At 35.0% G+C, this 22,926-nt stretch overlaps 1 protein-coding gene across 2 annotated transcripts in view; it reads right to left on the reverse strand.

Annotated features, from left to right (window-relative positions):
- Window positions 1-17,655, reverse strand: part of DSTYK (dual serine/threonine and tyrosine protein kinase) — a 42,592-nt gene extending 24,937 nt beyond the window's left edge. The window contains exons 1-3 of one of the 2 annotated variants that reach the window (XM_039320318.1): window positions 17,013-17,654; window positions 4,666-5,054; window positions 359-1,022 (exon numbers count right to left, since the gene is read on the reverse strand). In XM_039320318.1, coding sequence (XP_039176252.1) covers window positions 359-1,022; window positions 4,666-5,054; window positions 17,013-17,292 — 1,333 coding nt within the window. In that variant the 5' untranslated portion in view covers window positions 17,293-17,654. Of the gene's footprint in view, window positions 1-358; window positions 1,023-4,665; window positions 5,055-17,012 lie in introns of both variants that reach the window. The other variant, XM_039320327.1, reaches the window with a different exon arrangement.
- Between the last annotated feature and the right edge of the window lie 5,271 nt (window positions 17,656-22,926).

Consider the following 22,926-nt stretch of genomic DNA (forward strand, 5'->3'; position numbering starts at 1 on the left):
TTTAGTCATAGATAGCCATCACACTAGTCATTCCCCAATGTGAGCATACTTCAGACATGTAGGTTTCAGCTCCCAAAATTCTTAGAAATATTTATACTACCTGGAGAGTATTCAGCTGGAGAAAACTACATTAATAAATTACTCATACTGATCCAATGTGTATGAAATTTCCATCAATTGTGTTTCAATCCTGATGGCATATTCACTTGACTTGTAACATTTAAAAGGAAAACATATGAACATTTTTACCTGGACCAACATGGGAATCTCTAAGTAGGAGGTTTTCCAGAATCAATATAAAATGCAAAATAGAATTCTCTTTGCAGGTCATTATGTTTTATGATATGACTTGCTTTACCTTTGAATTCCATATTAGCAGCATCTTCCAGGAGCTCTTCTTTCATGTTACTGAGAGTTTCAATTATCATATCTTTCATTTCTTCTTGTTTGCGGTTGGCTATACTCATCAGAGATTCGTACAGCTCATTCTCTTTTGTCTGTGTATACTCTAAACGCTTTGGAGTGATTTGCAGGTCTCGTTGCATGTCAAAGGCTTGGTTGATGAAGATGTCTAAGCAACGGTAATGTACGATGTTCAAAATGGTGGCAGCATCTACCAAACGCTGTTGCAGCACTTGTTTGGAGAAAGTGCTAAGCAGACGAATCTTATCAGATTGTTCTACCAGCATGCTTTGGGCTTTGGCATCAGTGCTAGGAGCTCCACAACTGCAATGGTTGCTACTAAGATAATCTAAATCTAGCAGTTGCCGAAAAAGGGATGACTTTTCAGTTTCTGCATTTTGAGGAGATATTAGTTCAGATCCCAAATCTAATACTTTGAAAAAGAAGATGGGTAAAGCAAACTTCTCTTTAATCTCTTGCAACTCATTCATGTCCAGTGTTGAAAGTTCAGCCTCACTGATGGCAAAAGTGATGACTGGAAGAACGCTGTTGATAGATTCTCCCAAAGTGTCTTCAGCTGATTGGAATCCCCGACATGGAGCTATCACAATATCCATTTCCTGAAGATATCAAAGCATTAAAAATTTAACATTAAGGGCTGATTTGAGCTTTGCATTCAGCACTCCCTCCCTTCCACATCCTTAGCAAAAAATGTATCTCTCCTGCTTTCAAGGGGAATCTGAGAAAGATAAACATAATAATAATCTTTAAGTACAATTAAAGTCTCAATTTTGTATAAGTGAAGATAGTTCCTTAATTTTCCCTTTAACTTTCAGAATATAAAAAAAATCTTATATTAATGACACCAATTTTTCCTCATTTAGATACAGAACATGTTCTACAATAGGACAGAAGAGATGGCTTCCAAAAATTGTAGATAATCCAGTGCAATTCTTCAGTGCATAGCAGATAAATTTATTTAGCTTTCAGTAAAGTGGCTAGCTTAAATATATAGTATACCTATATGGTTTGAGAAAACGGGATGATACATTACCCCTATGTTTTTCACAACAGAAAAACAGAACCATAATTAAGGCTATAATTATTTTGTAGGTGTTTCATAAATAAACTGTCTAGTCTTTGTGCCAGATATCTGTGCTCTTCATAAAGTCTTGTAATTGCCTCATGCCCAGTAACTGCACTGCAGCTACTGAATTGACTTGGGTTGGCCTGTAATAACTTTATGTGTGTGTGTTAAACTACATTGGCTGTAAGAATTTTTCTTTTTAAAAATCTATACAGTAATTATGTAAAACTTCAGAAGCTCTATATCTCTATACTTATGGCCTCTGCTATTTTGAAATCTATCCTGATACGCCTGTTTATTAATTCAACTCATTTGTTTGATGCTCCTTTGATATACTGTCAGTTTACAAATATGAATAGCAGAATTGTAATAGATTCTGGCAAACACTCCCTGAACTGATACATTTTCCTTGACTTTTCACAGAAACAATTTATAATTTTAATCACATTTTCAGCAGAATCAGAACCATGCCAAATATTATATTAAATAACAACTGCAGCCCCCACACCCATGCAAGTGTGTTATGAAGAATGAAGTAAAGAGCCAGGTTTAAGAAAAATTCAGGTATTAAATATATCACTTTGGTTGATCCAGATTCATATTACTCTTAAAACATTATATAAGCTTAGAATTGGTAATATAAAAAAGATCAAAGTAAATTTCAGAAAGAAGGTGTTTTGTCTCTGAACAAGCATCAAACAAATATGCTGTCTGAGACACAGATTTCAATGCAACTTAGAGCAAACATCTCAACTGTCTCCACCACGAATAAACCAAAACTGAGCACAAGGATGATAACCCTATAAAGCTATTACTAAACAATTAAATGTAGCAAATTTCAGCCCCTTCAATACATCACTAGGTTTTCCAAAATTCTTTCCCTGCAACTCTCAAACTAAACTGTTAATTGCCGTTTGCCTGACTGTCATGGGACTTCAGAACATAGAATACAAAAACTGATGTTGCTAGGCAAAAGTGAAAGTTAAGATAAAGATTCATGTGCAAATCAACATTTGCCATGAGAGATGACTCACATTCATTGCAATAAACAAAGTCAATGAAGTAGAAAGAGTTAGACATCTCAATATGGCAATTAATCTTATTTGATGAACAGAAGCTAAAGTGAGTATTCTCGCTAGCTCTTATCAGTGGTTTTCTTTTAGCTTTTGCCTCTTCTCACACAGGATAACAGAGTTCCTAAGTATAAGGCTAATATTCCACAGTGGAACCTATTTCTGCAACCGGATTTAATGTTTGGAAATTAAACTTATAGAGTTTAAGACATTCTCAACCAAATTAACATTGCAAAAAAAAATTGTAATTGATGAGTTAACAACTTCAGGACATCCACTCATTGCTCCAGCTGAATAAAATAATCTGGTGGAAAAGAATTTTTGATATTAAATTAAATATATGTTAGAACTATAACTAAAGGAACTGGATAGCAAGTACCATCTTAAAATAGTATTTTTCTTTTACAAGAGGGAACATTGTTAACACAATCAATACATTTTAATCATTAGCTGAAACCCTGTTCACATCTTTTTTTAATAGCCAGTTTTCCTTTTTGGTATGCAGTATTTTTAAAAATATATCCATAATATGATAAAAAGCAACCTGAATACAATTACCTACAAATAAGAATCAGCAATATTTGTAGATAACAGGAAGAGAGAAACTTATATTTTATCCATTCTATCCTAAGAATCCACTGGTATTCCAAAATGTGCCAGAACTGACCAATACTATTCACACTTTATATATGGGAATTAAAGTCTAATGCAGTTGGAAGAAAAGGCTGGAACACAGTATCAGTCAGTTAAGCAGTCCCAATCTACTTTTCCACAGCTTTTTTTTTCCACCCCTCTCAACTGACTATATAATTGTATAAATGCTCAATTCTTAACAGGGGTTAAGAATAGTATAATTCAGAACCTTCTTATATCTAATCTCAATGTGCATACAAAGAATTAATATCTTTAAGAATCTACTTTAAAAAAAGAAAAGCCTAGCAATGTATTTTTTACAATGTTTGAATGAAAAATAATGATTTAGTCAGAGCTACATAGGGCATAAAAACCACATAGTAACAACAGCCTTCAATTCTTTGAATTAGATTAACAGTATCTCTAGCAGTTGGAAATCAAAACAATTTTATTCAAGCCAAGCATTTTACAATCTGGCTAAATAAATCCATATTTTACAATTCTACATCTTTTGTTCCTTAACATTTCTCTGATAGAATTCTGTGCAAAAATGTCAATCTTGGCATTAGTTATTTTCACCTACTTATTTTAATTGATATTTCACTTAATTTTTTATTTAAAATTCCATAAATGGGAAATCTAACAATGGTCCTTTGGGGGAGGGGGGTTGAATTTAAAAACTCTGAATTTACTATTTCTTATGATGCAAATACTGAATTTGCCTAACTATATCCTGATTCTAACAAAAGTATCTTTTTCATTGATTCAAGAAGTTCACAGAACACCTTTCAGTTGTCTTCCATAAATTGACTTACATAAATAAAACTAGATTAGCATATTTAGTTGAAATGCATGACATTAAATCAATGGTTTTCTGTGCTCACATAACATTTCATTCCATATTAGCAATATTCCAATATTAAGATATACTTAAAAAATAGACTTTAGGCAAATTTTCTAGAGCTAGTAGTAATACAATATGATTCTCATGTAAAAGATAGATAGCCCAAACCAAAAGAAACTTTAGTATATATCTATAATGCACTAATACCCAACTGAGGAATACAATATTTAAGTACAATAAAGGATATGGAAAAGAACATTTAAATTTTATAAATGTAAATTCATAATCTTAATCACGGATAAACTAAGGGTTGACCAAGTATGCCAATCAGGGGAAGATTTAAACATTTTATTTCCAACCAAAGTTTCTTTACTTCAAATTGCATCCTCCATATTTCATACTCTAGAAACAGTAGTTTTAAATTCAGAGACACACATTGAAATTAAACTTAAGGATGAACTCAAACTCTTATATTTTTAAAGTTATTGTTTGTTCTATCTATAGAATTTCTTCATCTATATTCAAAATAAAAAAATGTAACATTAATTAAAAGACTTCTGGCAAAACTACTTTCCTATGTTTAAACATGAAATAGTATATACAAAGGTATTTGTTTTCATTGGTACCTGTAATAAAGTATGATTCAGTGTAACCTCCAACTCTGCAATCTGATGTGCCAGATCCTCACTGTCATCATGGATTTCTAAGTCCTCCTCAGGTATTGTTTCCCAACTACTTTGATGAGCTGCCAAATTATGAACCAATTCATACTGTCCTGGTAGAGCTAAACTGATCCGTGTTTGTCTTCCATGTGTGAAACGAATTCGACGTCTCTTACAATTCTCCTCGCTGCTAATTTTGGTGGTAGGTAGCAGTCTCCTTCCCAAGAGCATGTTGAGTAATTGGCATTTGGCATTACAGTTTTGACCGAAGATTAATAAGCATGGGTGACAGCTTACTGTCAGCTGGAGGTATTCCTCCTCATGTCGGGGAAAGGCGATTGAACTTAGCTGTCCTAAAAAAAAAAAAAGCATATAAATATTATGAGGAATTTTATGCTGCAAGGTTCTCAGCACAGATTTCCCCAAGATTAACCTTCCCATTCAAGGCCTCCTGTCAGTGTTGGGACTGCCAATTCCCAGAATTAATCCGCAAGCAGAGCCCCTGCAGTTTATATTCCCAATACATCTGGAGCAGATGTACCCAACCTGTGGGCCACGGCCCACTACCGGGCCGTGGGCTGTTGGCCACTGGGCTGCCTGAGTGGCTGGCCAGTGCATGTACGTGTCGTGCACCCCCCACAGTGAGCATCGTACAAGCGCTAGCTAGCATCATGAGCACACCCCCTCACTTGCGCTAGCATTGTGGTGGCGCCCAGGCACTAATGTTGCCCAAGCATTGCGCGGGTGCTAGTGGCCACATTTGCGTCACACGTGAAATTCTGGCCCCATTCATGTGCTTGCAACTCCCTTCGCGTGCACATGGGTGCATAAAGGCATCTCTACCCCCCCCCCCGCACCGGGCCAACAAAGAAATGTTGGGGACCCCTGATCTGGAGGATTCCCATATTAAGAAGCCTATCTTAGACAAATCAATTCTAAAGTAAGAACAAAACGTTCTTGTGACATTTCAAGGTTTTTCTTGATTACAGTGTAAGCATTCATGGATCACTGTCCACTTTGTCAAATGTGTTATAGCCCTAAGAGAATTTTGTATATAGACAGTGTTGGGGGGGGAGGGGAGAGGAAGAGAGAAATGATGATAGAGAAATCAGAGACAGCAAGCTATTATCTCCACAGAGAACTGGATATGGCTTAGGAGCTACTGCTCCCACATATCAAGGCTGTTCTTCCCATGCCAGCAAATACACATTTTAGGCAGGAAGGAGGATAAAAAGCAACAATCCAGAATCTTGTGCTTTTAATTTACATAATGGCAGGAAATTGAATAAGCATCTTTTCCACAGCCCAACTTCAAGTTTAATGCAACACTAAAACTTGAATTTATCTTAAGTTTCAGCTGATGAAAGAGAGGCAAGGCTCCCATCCATAATGATATTCCCCTTCCCTTCTATTCCCTCCAGCTATCAGCTGTTATTTCCAAGGCTACTGGTACATCCATTCCATTGTGCACAGATTGCCTGCCTCCATATACTATTATATTATAGCCTTCAAGCCATTCTATCTGAAGACAGTTAATCTGAAAAAGTGAGGAGTTATGTGTTGAATAACTTATTTTCCCAAAAATATTTATTTCCTACCGCATTATCAAAATACAAAGGCTACTAATGAATTCAGAAATATAAATCCTATCAATGATATGTAGTTTCCATAAAATGGAAACAAGATAAAATAAAATAGTTATGTTGCTTGGCCATGTTGCCAGTTTTTCAGGGAGGGGTGCTCTTTGAACACTCCTATATTCAAACCATGATTGTGCAGCTTATTTCCTCCATCATAAGATTTCCCACTGTTTCCCAAATAAAATTATCCGTAACCCAAAAATCTAAGCAATGGCAGACCTTTTTAGCAGTTGGACAGGAATTAATTAGGAAATCCTAAGGCTACTGATTAGACTGGGAAATTGAAAAAAACATCCAGGAGGAAGGCCATAGCACGCTACTTCTTGATGGCTGCCAAAAGAATTACATATCCCTGTAGTTAACAGAAGTCAAGTTCAACTGAAGGGAGTCTTTAACATTAAAAGCGTTAGACAAAATTAGACATAGCTTAAAAAGTTTGCTACATGTCTTCAACACAGAAATATTAAGTGCAATTCTATGGATTAAATTATATTAATTTGATGTAAGCCATACTTTTGTCATGTTGATTATGTGGGACTGGTATGCAACTTTGGTTGATGCAAGGTGCACATAAATCAATAGAAGTTAGCATATCTGTACAGTATATGATTGCAGTGTTAATGTTGGTCTAAAATTTTGCAGGTCATATGAATAATAATGGCTACTATTCAAAGTTGTGGTAGCAATTTTCTATTGATACACAATGCTTAGGTCAAGTAACAATGAGAAAAGCAGGCAGATTAATGTTCACATTCGTAATTGAAGCATAGTACTTTCATTTATAAAACTGTAATTATATAGAAAACAGAACTCTTTCTATACGCTGTTTATCAACTATAGATGCTAAAATGCAATAGTAGTATTTTGTATGCAAATTAATGCAATAGAAAGCATATAAAAGCCGAAAGCGTTCTGCTGAAATTAAAATGGGACTGCTGTAACACCCACAGTAAAAGGAGAAAGCTCTTTTCTGCAAAACCTGAAAACCAACATTCAAACTGAAGATGGAAGGTATGTTGAAATACAACTTTAAGCCCATTGTATGCTAAACAAGTTTGTGAGTTTTTTTCCTCTAGGCCAGGGGTGTTGAACTGCTGTCCCATGGGCCTGTTTCATCATACCGAAGCCACGCCCACCCCATTGCCGGCAATGCAAAGAGTCATGATACGTCGCAACATGTCACGTGATGTGGCGAGTTTGACACCTGTACTCTAGGCAGTTTGTCTCTAAAACCACAGGTAGTACACTATGTTGGCTTAATTTTTTTCACCAATCTAAAACTGTTGGCCAAGTGACCAAGTATTGCCAATTTTTATTCTTTTGGTAATAAAATAGCATTTCAAATGTTTTCTGAATCCAAAAATGTAATTGCAGAGAGATTTTCTTATTTTTAGCTAATGTGTGACATGATACCAAGTGTTTTTGTCCATAGGCCCTGAAGAAATTTGAAAATCATGATTATGCAATTGGAAGTGAATTAGTCAGTGAAGAACAAGTTAGAAGGTTCCTTTAGAAAAACATAATAGATTTTTGTTTTAAAAGTCACACCACTTTTAAAAATAAAATCATGCTAAAAGTTTATTTAAAAAGAACTATGCAATGATTTGCTTTTATTTATTAAAATCCATTGTAATCAGATTGTTTTTAAGATTAACATAAGTGATCTTTTCCTAATACAAATACGGGTTATTTCAATTATGACAGCAATTAGACTGCAATTGTTGTTGCTAAATTATAATCCCAGCAGTCCTAGCGCCCTTATAACTCAAGATACATGAGTTGTTAAGCAGGAACTGGTGGAAGTCTCAGGTAAAGAACATGGAGGTGTAGCATGGAGAGTTGGGGGAAACCTGGGGGGGTGCTGGCGCAGGCTGTGTGTGTTAGGGCAGGCTGAGAAAGGCTTAGGAAGCCTAATGAAGGCCATGTGTGAATGCAAGAAAGCCAAGACATGGATGGCGTCATAGGATATGAGCATCAGGAGGCTGTAGGCAGGATGTCCCAGTGGGGCATGAGTGCAAGAATGCCGGGGGGCTGACTTACCAGAGACCTTGCAACTTTCCCTGATGGCTTCCCCATTGATTTTCCTTGTGAGAAGCCAGTGGGGAAGACCACAAATAGTGATCATGTAACTGCAAGACATCACAACCATTATAAGTGCCAAATACCCTAGTCGTGACTTGTGACTGCAGAGGCACTGTGACGGCTATAACTTAGAGGGCCAGCTATAAATACCATAGGAGGTAGCTTAGTCTATGGGTAAGGCATAAGGCTAGAAAACTAGAGACCATGAGATCAAGTGCTGCCTTAGTTGGCGACCTTGGGCCTGTCACTCTCTCTCAGCCCAACTCACCTCACAGGGTTGTTGTGGGAAAAATAAAAGGAGGAAGGTGTGCTGGATATGTTCATCACCTGGAGTTATTTGTAAAAATAATAAAGGTGGGAGATTCGATAGACAGACAGGGAGACAGACAAAGATAATAAAGTCATAACTGATTCTAGGGGACAGAATCGTTTCTTTGCTTAAGGAGCCAGCATTGTCTGAGCACATTTGGCCAGCATAACTATAATAAACCAAGGCAGATGGAACACTGTTACCTTCCTACCAAAATGGTATCTATTTATCTACTTGCATTTGCATGCTTTTAAACTGTTACAGTTTACATGACCCAGCTGTAAGTGCTTATTACATATTATTCAGTACCATTGCAACTTCAAATTATCGTTGAACAAGTGGTCAGTAAGCAAGGACTATCTGTATACTGAATAAATATTTGACTATCCAATTCTAATCACAATTCTTACTGTTGAAGCAACTTGCTTTGCCAGTATCATATAATTCAGGAGACAAAGGGTACAGGTATTGGTTGAAATTGTCTAAATGTATAAAGACAGCAAGGCAGCAAGAAGCAATCTAGTGATTAAATTTGCCTGTATAGTACTGGGTAACTATCTTTGCTTTGAATAGATTTATAAAGGGAGACAGAACACTGTCATCAAATAACTCTCTAGGCAGATGGTTGACTGAAATTAATATTCTTCATGAATATTTTAACTTCCTATTACATATCCATTGACTCATGGAGAAGGCTGTTAAGGTGTATGTAGAAAATACTTCATGGTGCAATCAACATATTTAAAGATATATAGTAAAACCTCCATAATTCATCACCTCCCTACATTGACCACCTCCCTAAGTTGACCTAATTTTTGTAGACTGGAGATACCTATATGTACACAATAGAAAGCCAACCTCTCTATATCGACCACCTCTGTAAGTTGTACCCCGACCACCTGGACCTTGACACACAGTATTAATTTATTCTCTATAACTTGACCAGTTGTGTCCAGTCTGCATCAAGGGCAAGAAAAGTGAAATGCAGAATTAGTAGCAATGAATTTCTTTCAAGAAGAATATCAAAGAATACAATATTTTTAACTTTGATTCTGCAGTAAAGGTGATGACCTCTTTAATGCTGATGAGTATAGACTCTTTTTCAAGGCAATGCCTGACACTCCTCGTTATGAGGGGTGACAAATGTAACAGTGGAAAACTTTCTAAAAACGTTTCACCGTTCTGCTGTGTGTGAGTTTAACAAGAGAGAAGCTAAAACCTTTGGTGATTGGTAAATCCACAAAGCAATGCTCATTCAAGAACCTGCAGCCCAAAGACCTTCCCATTACCCGGAAATCTAACAAATCTGAATGGATGACTGGTGCTCTATTTGAGGAGTGGATAAGAGGTATTGACCGAGAAATGAAAAAGGTCCATTCTCCTTGTAGTGGATAACTGTCCGAGCCATCCCCAAATGAATCATCTTACAAACGTGAAACTAAAATTTTTGCCTCTTAACACTTCATCAAAAACTAAACCTCTCAACCAAGGCATAATCAAGACATTCAAAATGCACTACCGAGCCCAGCTTCTGCAGTGGGTCATTGCTAAAATGCAAACCGATGGTCCATCTGCAGAAGCAAAATCCTAACCCTAACCCTGACCCAGAAGCAATTTTCCAGTCAGTATTGACCAAGGTACAGCCCAGCTGGAAGCAACTGATGAAGCAGAAGAATTAAGTGAGGAGGACACAGGAATTGCAGATATTCCGAAAGAAGAGGATGTCAGTCATTTGATAATGCAGTTAAAGTCACTTGCCATGGAAAAATGCCCAGGTATGCTGAGCGGTATACCCAGCATTAAGAGTGCCTTTTCCGTTTACCTTCATAAAAAGAAAAAGAAACAGACTAAAATTGACTCTTTTTTTCAGAAAGTATGATCAAACCATGAGAAAACAATACATACATTCATATGTAAATGTATTGATTTTGCATAATGCAGTATTGTAGGAATGATTTTCCTGTGTTTTCTCTATGTGTGTTTCTGTATGACATTCTCTAATAAAAGCTGTACAATAAAATGAGGCACATGTACATATTAGTACAGTTGTTCCATATGTTGACCACCTCCTATATTGACCACTTTCATTTAATCCCTTGGGTGGTCAACTTTCATAGATTTTTCTGTAATTACTTTTCTTTTTCAGATAATTCTAGCAAGCTAAAGAGGTAGAAAATAACTGAATTGAAAAGCTATCATTCTGCAAACTGAAAAAGAATGTGTAAGCAAGAATAATTAGTAATAATTAGTAATAGCTAGACTAAACCAGTTTGATAGCGAAATCATTTTATACCAGATGAAAAAATATTATCAGAATTTCCAACTGTCTAGAAAACAATTATGTTTCTTCATAAGAACAAACTTACAATCCTTAGAACACATCTTGAGAGTTCTAGACAAGCTATCCTTGCATTAAAGATAAAGAACACAGGCAGGCATTTAAAATATACTTCACAAATCTCACCATGATTAAACACACAGAATCTGAAATATACTACCTAGTGGAAGTGATTTTATTTATTTGAAGCCCTTTAACTTTGTTTCAAATCCATATTAACTGTGCATCAAATCTCTAATTAGACATCATCCAGGTAAACAAAAAAAAATATTGCTTGAACAAAACTATTATTAAAGAAACGCTATGGAGTCCTGGAAGATTTCTGGTTGTTAAATAAACTGTTCGGCCCACTGAAATTAATTGTGACAATAGTAATACAAGATTTTAATTCAACATGCTTACCGTAAATGCCGGCGTACAAGGCGACCCGGCGTATAAGACGACCCCCGTCTTTATAGCCGGGCCGCATTCCTAGAACGTCGTCTTATACGCCGGAAACTACCAGTATTTCCGGCGTATAAGACGACTCGGCGTATAAGACGACCCCCGTCTTTGGCGCTGATTTCAGCGCTCGCGGAAGTCGTCTTATACGCCGGCATTTACGGTAGTTGAAAATTTCATCTCCATCCCTAATGTATAATTATATCAACCCAACCCAATCTACTTCACTATTTCTATTTGTTTCTATTGTGAGAAAAATAGGAAGCAAGATCACATGTATTATTTTTGTTGTGTTTCATACTTTCTTATGTAAACTGCTATCAGCCTTCAGAGGTAGACTACACAGGAAACACAATCAGATGAGCTAATCCTATTTTATTGTAAGGCTACATTAACAGAATTTTACAAGTCTTAAAAGTACAGCTCTCCTGCCATCTTCTTTACAGCCTGAGAATTTGGGGGGAGGTGTCCCTTCTGAGCTTCTTTCCATTATGCAGCTGCGGGCTGTGAAGTCTTTTATCCAACCATTATCCTAGGCATCATCTCTTCCTGCCATCTCCCAAGATCATTCTCCCATTGTATCTGCCCAGAGTCATTCCACAATCAGATGCCCTTAAAACAAATCTACAAAATCAGCATTAAATAAGTTTAAAGCTACTGGAATAGTTTTTGTATTTGAAGCTATTCAAAAGCAATGTTAAATTTGGCAAATGTTGTTTTACTATTGTATTAGGTAAGGATATGAAAGTTTATGTTCTTCTGAAGAAAAACTGAATGATGAAAAAAACACCTTAGTTTCATTACTTATTTTTTGCTGTACAAGTAATTCTGAAATAACATATTGTATTATTCTTTCCAGCAGTCTATTTGAAAGTTCTTAGCATTAAAAGGATTTGGTGCACTAACAATTAAGATAAGGATGAACCAGTAGGTTTTTAAATTAATACAATATCAAAAAAACTGATGAATAAAATTAATTTCAAGATCAAAAGAAAGGTAAAATATTTGTGTATCACTATGAAAAATATGATTGTATGTTTTTTTCAAAATAATTATGTGAAGACATGGAATGTAATTTAAAAAATGTTAACATGGGATAAAGTACAACTGTCATTATTAGGCAGAATTTCTGTGATTAAGATGAATGTTTTGCCTAGAATGTTATTTTTCTTTCAGACAATATCTGCTTTGACAACTGATGCACTATGTAAGCAATGGCTAAATTTGTATGACCGGGGGTGGGGGGAACACAAGTTAAATATAAGGTATTGAAAGATGCAAAAAGAAACAAGAGAATTGGATTTATCAAGTTTGAAATTATACTTTGCAGCTCATTGTTTAGTTTGGATTAAACAGTGTCATAAGAAAAGGTTATAAGAATTGGAAGGACATAATCTGAGATTTGGGTGGAATGGATACAACAAAGCTAGGTTAATATAGATTTTGAAAATAATTATCCAGCTGTGCAATTCTGAAAATATGTAATAAATATAAACCTAGGTTGTGCCCAAAAAAATCTTTTGTGGCTCTCAGGACAAGAATCATTTATAGATGAAAACATAAATGGTTTATGTTTATGAAACTACATGAAACTAAATATATTAGATTTTTTTTCAAAGGGAATATAAAACAAAATCAAGAGAAGATCTAATAATAAAAGGATATATTGGGATTAATGGACAGAAAGCTGGAAAAAAGTCATATATAATATATATAAGTTTTATATATAATAATTGCAGCAATATTATTATATGCTCAAAAATGGAACTGACTTCCCTGACTGAAGAAAAGGTAATATAGGCTAAATTTATTGCTAAATAGAAATCCCTTATAGACTTTTTGCATAAAACAGGAAAAAAATGAACTTACGATTTGTGGTTTTGATGATTAGGAAAAAACTATATAATAGAAAAAAGAAAGCTTTTCTTTATTTACCATAGAATAAGAGATAACTTTGTAAATATATTTGCTGCAAATAAAATTGGAAATTTCTTTCTATATTTTCTTTTTTGCACTTTTCTCTTTTTTTCTTTCTTCCCTTATTTCATTACCTTCTATTAATTTTTGTTAGGATTCGTTTCCTTTTTAAAACTTTAATATTAAATAATAGTAAAACAATGCAATGCTTAATATACTTAATTAAAAATAACTATTGTTAAATCCTTTGCCTGCAATTATGACTTTATCACATGCTTAATTTCAAAATGTGTAGATGATTTATAAACATTATGCACATCTTTTACTCTATATTCATGTCAGGATTGTACTACAGTACATGAAGTAGCTTTCAATCAAATCATGGGTGTTGCACACTTTTCTTCCATTTGCATGTAACAAGCCAATTTGCCAATATATCTATCATTATCATTGAGGATTTCATAGCATGCAATGAAGGGAGAAACCCAGCTCAAAATTCAACTACATATCAATATCAAATCTGTGCTGCTTATTAAAGGACAACCCCCACCCACCAATAAGAAACATATCAAGCTAGTTGATCAATTTAGACAAGGCCACTAAGTCACTCTTTACAATATTTATTAAGGACGCAAAGGATTTAGATATGAAATTCAGATAAACTATAAAAATTTACTATAATTTTGAATATGCTAAAAAAAGCTGTGGGACTTCAGAAATGTATTATTCAATATTTTCCATCCAAATTACAGTATGTTCTACAGAAATCATCCTAAAACTTAGGCAGTGAAAAACTGTAGCTTCTTTTATTAGCTGAGTTGAAGGCACTCAGCATACTTGCAATCAACTAAATATATATTGTTCAATTTTTTGTTACTATTTTATCATATTGACTCTATTAGTCTGATAGGGTTTTGAGGGAAAAGAACATTTTTGGAATGTTTTCAAGTTAGGAACACCTAATAAAAAAATACCATTGTTTTGGGATTTGTTTTTAGAAAGATATTAAAGACTTTTTTCCACAGTGGCAGAGATACACTAGCATGGAATCTTAGGCTATATGCTTTATACTACAAAAATCTATTTAAATACAATATAACTTGAATAAAAAATAGCTAAGTTATTAATTGTACAAATGTAAACACATAAATGTATAAAGTTTAACTAATGATTTGTTTCATTATTTCAATGAAAACAACAACATATGAACCATTAATGGTGAACTGCAAGAAAAAGTGAAATTAACCTAAATTACCTTTTACAGAAATATTCTATTAATCTCAATATTTCAAAATAAGCTTTTTTCATATGGTAATATCAGGTTCATAATTGCTTATTCTCTGGTTCCATCCATTTGTAATCATAACAAAAAGGTATTGTATGAACTAGAGCCGTACCATATACTTCAGATCTGAAAGTAAAATGGTTTTTCAGAAGGAAGGGGCAGGAATGTAGGTTTGCAAACCTTTATACCAACTGCACCTTTTCCTACAATCATATGGCATAAGTTGTGCATGGTCTTAGTATGAATCAGAGTTTATTCCAATGCTGCAAATGCACAAGAAGCATCTTGGAAGTGGTATTACATGTACAAACTTGCCCAAGTCTTTGGCTCCAAACTGTAACAAAGCAACTTTACTTCCATTACCCTTTCAGGTATTATATCAGTTATCAAACATAACTTGGCAACTACAGTATGCTGGGTATACAGCCTGTTTCTATATATGTTTATTCTATCTAGTAACACTATTTCTCAAGGGACAAGGGATGGAGGACAAAAATGTTTAAATTCTGTTTAAATTATTAATAAATTGTTTAATATATTAAACAGTTAATAAATTATTAACTGTCTCATTTTCCCATAATAGACATCTGTACACCAGGGAGAATTTATACTGCTTCAGTTGTATATGCAGTAATTTCTTCAAATAGAGATTTTCCTAGTATATTTTGGTCTACTCCATGAGGCATGAACCACAGAAGTCTCTAAATAGACAAGTTATAGAGCAAAACATTCTACTGACCCTAAAATAACTGCCAGATCAATATTACAGCATTGTTATAACTTTCATATTAATAGCTCTCAACCAAAAATTCAATACTTAAATGTTTCTTGAAATGTAAGTTACAAGACAAACACAAACAGCCCAAACGACTTATATGAAAGTATTTCTCTTATCAGAAGACACATATTTTAACTACTCATTTACTTAGCATAAATTTATCATATTTCTCAAAGATACAGGTCATATATTCAACTTACACATTTCTTCAGAATCTTGTTCCAATTTGTACAATGAAACATTATTCTATTAAGTCCTATACAGTGCATCTAGGCTTCGGATATATCCACTTATTCATATATTTCTTCAAAAATATTGATTTATTACTTCATTAATAGCTCTAGAAATTCTACCATTTCCAATGTTAATAAATGGACGATCTGTTTACAAAGTATCCAGAAGCTAGATTCACATATTTGGAGCGATCAAAGAAAAAAAGGAAGTGAAAAATAATTAGCTTTCCCTACACACTATTCTATTGTGATGTTTATAGTTATCTTCTAATCGCTACTTGAGAGAGCAGTATAGTACTCAAGTTTGCTGCCTATAGATCATGCTTCAGTATATTTGCTTCAAAAGGATAATGGCAACTTTCATCTTTTTTGCAAATTTAAAATGTTCATTTATATCTGATTTGGTCATTCTTTTTCCCTTAATAAGTCATATTTTAATGAATAAATGCTGATAATTTGGCCATTGCTGCACATTCTCCAAGTTTAAGTTCCCAGACTTTTGTTTTGCTGAAGTAAAGAAAGATGGTTTACACAATTACTGAAAACAGATCTACAATCCAGCACTGATGATGTTACCTACTTTGGGTAATAAAATGTCTGCAAGAAAACAAGCTCAGAGAAAACCAAGGACCCCTCCTTTGAACACTGAGCTACAAATATTATCATTAATCCAAGATATAAAGGAAGGTCTTGCACAAGAATCAGGAACCAGGTGAAATCTCCAAACTAAGAGTTTTAAAATAGAGAGGTTTTTTTTAAAAAAAAAATATCGTCTATTCAGAATCACACTGCCCGCCCTTCTTTAAAACACAGTAAAAACTAGCCACGGGCCATCACCAGCAGCTCTTCTCTCAGGTCAGATGCCCTAACGGAGAACACAGCTGTCATTTGTGCATCCACAGCAGGCCCCCTGCGCTTGGAGGTGGACAGGCTTTATTAAGCACAGGGTTGTCAACCGTGCTTTCCTGCTGTCTTCAAGGCACCTCCGAAAACATTTGTCAGTTTCCATCAATTCTGTAATGTCTTCCACCTGCCCTTTCTCTACCCGCTGCTCAAATCTGGGGTTTTCTCTCTCCAGTCGAGTCCACCCCCTCACTTTGCCCACGGGATTTCCGTAAAGCGCTGGCCTTTCCCGCTTCAGTGATGGAGACAGAAAGAACTACAGCTGTCCCAATGTGTTTTTTTCTAGACGTCCCGTTTGATGGGGTGTGGGGAATTGTCCCCCCCCCCAGGACCCTGAATGCAAGTCTTCCACACCGTCGTCTCTGTTATGCCCTTCACACTTACCGGTCTGCAGGCAGGCACCCCCACCAGCAGGGGCGCTATCAACGGCCGAAGGGGCGGGGTGTTGTTCAGGCGGCTCCTCCCCGACAGGCCCAGCATTAGCAACGGGGAAAACAGTGGGCCCTTGGGAATATTTGATGTCGCGGAAGAATTTCTTCGTTTCGCGCAAGTTGTGCTGCAATCGCGCTAGGTGCCGGTTGTAGTGGCCGAACGTGCGGCATAGCTCGCGGTTTAATCCTCCGCCGGAGCCGCGGACGGTGGGGCCTCCCCATCCTTCCGACATTTCCTCCGCCGGGGCTTCAACTCCAGAGTCCCCTTCCCACCGCGGTGGGGAGTCGGGAGATGCCAGGCTGTCGCTGCCGCCTTTTCCCCAGCCTTAACCTCCTGCTGTCCTGTCAGCAGCGACGCATCAAGTCGCACTGCGCACGGAACGGAACCTTTATCCGGGCGCTCTGCCGGGGAGAGGGAGGTGGCCAGGGGCGGACCCCATACGGATATTTTGGTCGCCTTGAACTATGGGGAATGTAGTCGTATTTGGGAGAACTTCCCTATTATATCAGTTCCTTTCTTTATAGGGGAGCTCTGAAAATAGGCACTTTTCCCGAACTGAATCCTGGGTTTTGTAGTTTTCAAGCTAAATACTGAAATGTTTTCCGTTCTCTTCCAGGATTAATTTACTGAAATTCGGTAGCAGCTCATTAGAGGGTTTAGGCTAAGTATAAATGGGGGGGGGGATGAAAAAAAAGCAGTGAATGGGAACTTTAAAAGAATATAAAACCTCCAAATGTAAGGGTGTAATCGGTAGAAGGTTATGCAGTTAACTCGCTTTTGTGAATATTTCAACGTTTTATTTCCTTGGAAAATAGAAAATGATTCATTCTCTGAATCGAATTAAGGATGAAGCAATGGAAACCTGTATTGTTGCCAATAATACAACATACCGTATGTGTCCAGTTAGTCACAAGAATCAAGCTTGGAAGAGATGTTGATGTAGCTAAATGAAATAATTGACAGATCAATTTTCAACATGATTTAAACTTTTCTCCAATTGCAAAGGCTAGGAATATAGTATACCTTATGAATGCATTATTTAATTAAATGAATAATTAAAACACATATATCATCATGCAGAAAACAAATATTTAAATCATAGCAAGTCACACTGTTTTGTTGAACAAATGCATATCCTTCTATAAAATTTTGGAAGATAATTGGTCTAAAGCTTAGTAAGCCTCTAAAGGAATAGGATAAGTAAATCATTCACACTATCTTGTAATAGAAAATTAATACTAGGAGAAACAGAATAGAGGTTGCATAAAAAAGATGTAGTAAATAATAATAAAGACAAATTAAAAATCAAATAAATAGTAATGAGACATACTACAGTTTCTTATATTTGGATTACATTGTCTCCTCAAAGTTGTCTAGACCTAGACTACCACCTAAAGCAGTAATCTTTTTTAAACAGGTATGCAAATAATATTTTGAGTAGTTGCTGCCAATGCAACATTATTATCACATGATATTTTTAGGATCCAAAGGGTGGAGTTCTGATTTCCATGGACATACATACAAAATAACTTAATAACACCAAAGTTATTTGCCTGAACACATACCCATCTTCCTGCTGGCAGATGTAACTCTGGGTAATTCCCATAAAATAAAAAAGGAATCAATTACTATCTTCCATATAGCTAATCTAAATAAATAATTAACACTTCGGGTGTCTCCCCATTCCCTTTTTTCTTAACATAATCAATAAACATTTGTTAATATCATTTCTTTTTTTTCTTATTCTTCTTCCATTACAAAATAGCTATCATTCCTAATAATAAAAATATTAATTCAAAAAAGAAAAGAGAGAAAGGAAAAAACTATCACTCCCTCAGGATTTGGACTTATTTAGATGAAATGTTACTGATTAAGAAAAAAGAAGGAATGATATTAATAAATGAATATTGATTGTGTTAATGGGAAAAAAAGGTATGGAGAGACATTTGAAGTGTTAATTATGTATTTTTGTTACAATATGGAATATAGCAATTGAAATAGTAAAGCTTAATATAGGATTTGGATTTATTTAGATGAAATTTTATTGATGACTGACTTAGTTGTACTGAAATATATTAACTTGAATATAATATACTACTAGAGGGAATAGAGAGGGGTGCTTTTCTTTTAACTTTTTTTTAAATGATTTAATTTGATCTTTATGAGTATGACTTTGTATTTGGACAATTGATTGCCCTGCCACCACAGTGATTCTTAAGCACTGGTTTGTAAAATGAAAAAACTAATAAAACTTGTTTAAATAAATAAATAAATAAGGAATCCTTTATTCCTACTTCATTTTGAATGACCTTCAGTACCCCTTGGCCATTATGAACTCAGCTGAGCTGAAAGGTTTATTTGTGCAAAAAGTGCCGTACCATAAAATTCCATGTTTGTGGATCATTCAGTTTTCTTTTTTAACTGAAGAAAATGCTATTAGGACAAAACATTTCTCCCAATATTGAAATAGTCATATCTGCTTAACTGATTGGCTTGAATGTTGTATCAATGCAAATAAAAACAGAACCAAATCTCATAATTAAGCACAGTGCTTAATACATTTTAAAAGAATGTGCACAGGATTGTATTTTTTTATTTCCATCGTCTGAAGAAATTAGGTTACTGTCTTCTTATCCTCTTATTACATGTCTTCTTAGTGGACATGTAATAAACTCTAGTAATTGACATATTGATAATGTTTTGTATAAGTTGTCCCACTGAATTCTGATAATTGTATAAGCATCATGTCTCATTCTGCTATATTAATTCGCCAACGTTAGGTTCCCTTAAAATCAATATATTATTACTGGGCCATAATATTGAATTTTTGAATGCTTGTATGCTTCTGTTCTAAATCCTAGGTTAAAATGTTTTGTGGAATCAGCAGAGACATAATGGAATTAAAATGGACTGTATAAATATATAGCCTAACAACTAGCATTTAATCAAGGGATAAATTCCATACATATTAATGTTCTGGTGATAGTCTTTAACTTACTAGATCATTCCAAAATGTTACTGTATAAGCAAAGGTGGTGGGTGACAAGTCCTTTTTCTCATTTCTTTTTTACTTTAGTCTTCCTTTGCATTGAGGAAGGCTACAACCCATATGGAATCTTATTCTTTTTACACAATATGATAACAAATAATGGTGCAATATACTCAGTTTGCAGCCTGGATCCATTCAGGTCTCTTCTTAATCTCTGAAGGTTTGTTTACATTACAAAGTTTCAATGGTTACCTGAGAATTATTTCAGGGTTGTCATTTAGAGACAATAATCCCTGACCCTCATGGAATTCACTGGATTGTTTTAGGTCTTTGTGTTTCTTTATGGACTGTGGAATTGACCACTGCCCTGCACTCCCCAAGAATAAACTATTCCTGGAGTAGGTGTTTGCCTAATTGTAGATGAGGTGTCATAAAACAGACAGCCCTGATCTTGCTAGAATCTGTGGGTTTTCTTTTACTCCCTTAAATTACAGTAATTCTCTGCATAAAGAATTTAAAATCTAAGACATTAAAAAAAGTCAGTGTTTGATTGGCCAAGATAATTGGTTGTCTTGGGAACTGGTAAATCTAGTCTTTTGGTCATCTGTTACATTGCAGCCTAGATCTTAATCAGTCATCTTATCTTCCAACTACAAATTCTGTAACATTTTTCAGCATAAATAAAACAGGTATACATCAGCCTTCCCCATCTGATACCCACAAGATGTATGGTAGTCCCCACAACTCCTAGTAGCAGCAGGATAGGAAAATTCCACCCTTCTTTCCTCATTTTCTGGCACACACATCCTCTTTCCCCAGCCTCTATGTGCATACACATACCCTGCATCCTCTTTTCCCCTGCCCCTCACCAGCGTGAACAGCACTCATGTACTTTGGAGTAAGAGAAATGCAGGAAACAAGAGAAATTTGATTGAGTGGTAAAGTATCTGGGAACAGAAGTGCAGGAATGAAGGGCTTTTAATGGTCCATGGGGAACATTTTATTTCATTCACACTCAAGCAATTCCTTCCACGTAATTGATCAAACAGGCTGGACAAGGTCAATAATTGGAGATAATTTAAAAACATGATTTATGCTATTCAATCATATATCTGTCCTACCTTTGGCTCTGCTAAAACAGGGTTTGCAGGTTTTTATATTATTTCAAAAACCTACAAAACAGATTTGGACAAGTTGATAATGAGTCTAAAGAAAAAATGTATACATTTTCAAAGAGAAATTCTTTTAAACCATACATAATCCTTCAAATTGATGGTAACTCTCTAACTTTATGTTGCAAATATTCCAAAACAGATAATTGATTCTTTCTTTTAACAATAAGCTTCAGACTATAAATATTTTGAAGGCTCACCTTGTTTACTTTAATACTTTAAATTATCTATAATATTTTAACATAATCCTTAATTTTAAATTCCCTTGATCCGTATTATGATATATGAGACTATTTATTTAAAGTATTTCTTTTTTGCCTTTTTGCTTGATAGCAGACCCCTGTAAAGTGATTGGAAATATGTGATAAATAATATAACATTATTCATAACATTTAAAGTTATTTGGCAGATGATATTGGAAATTATTCAGTTCATAATGATTAACCTCTTGATGTTATTGCTACTGGTGTTTTAATAGAAAGTGGGCAATCAAATACAGGTATGGTGACTAAATCCAGAAAACCAGGAGAAGTGGTAGAACTATGCAGAGTACCTAAAATAGGCCTGATGTAGTGGATAGTGATATTTCCCCGTGGAAAGACCTATGCAGATGTTGATCTCTGGTGAAGAATATGCCACAAGAAGAGCAGGGTCCATTAGTTTTCATGAAAACTCAGAATGTGGTATCTTGCTTTGTGGGAACCTTCTGTTTGTACAATTTCCTCAGCTCCCTCGTTCCTCTAGGCAGCCCTGAAACAGTATTAAGTTGTCTGTAGATACCTTCTCCAACTGTTGATTCTAGGTATGTTTGGTCTACCAGGATGGAAATTTTAGAATTTACAGTCCCAATATATCTTAATATACACTGAGAAAAGCTACCAAGATCATTTTCATGACGCAAAACTAATTCCAAAGGGCTCCAAGCTGAGACATTTGTATTAATGAATACCCCCCTGTAAGAACTTCCATAGGAAATTATCTTTGTGAAGCTTATTAATGCCCTGCTGACTTAGTGAATTATACATCAGGCACATTCTGATTTTGGCCCTCATGCTGTCTAATGAATTTCTTTGAAAACTAAACTGGAACCATGCCTTAAAAAAATAGAGGAACAGCTCAACCTCTTGCTGACAAAATTTGGTAAATCAGAAATGGGCAAAGTTGTAATAAGATAAAGGAATTTATCCATTTATATATCCATTCATATTTCATTTTCTAACTAACTTTTTCCTTTGAAGGAAACTAGTCATCCATAGTCTGTTGAAGCACTTATCTCTGAGTGATGTAATCGGTTTATTTGAAAGGACTGAAACTGATTTTATACTCACGGAACTATATTATAAACATCTTCATAGGACTGAGACTTTTGCTTGAAAATAATGTCAATGAAACCAGACAAACTTACTTTTTGATTATGAATTGTTCATAACTGGATCTGTAAAGTTGATCTGAGTGACTGTTTAGAATATTTAAGTTGCTTCAAAAACATGATTTTTAAGATGCATTTAAAATAATTATTTTTGAAATATTCAGTTAGGTTTTCTTGTCTATATTATACAAGAAAAACATTTCTACCTTAACTATTTTGCATCCTAGTTTTTAAAAGTTAATTGCCATTTATTAAGTTAAAATAATTTGCAACAGTTTGAAATGGAGCTATAGTTAAAGAATGAGCATATTTTGTGTTGAGAGATATATATTCAGT

This window comes from Crotalus tigris, unplaced genomic scaffold (assembly GCF_016545835.1).
Source record: "Crotalus tigris isolate CLP2741 ecotype Arizona unplaced genomic scaffold, ASM1654583v1 scf7180000017605.3043972, whole genome shotgun sequence".
Taxonomy (NCBI): domain Eukaryota; kingdom Metazoa; phylum Chordata; class Lepidosauria; order Squamata; family Viperidae; genus Crotalus; species Crotalus tigris.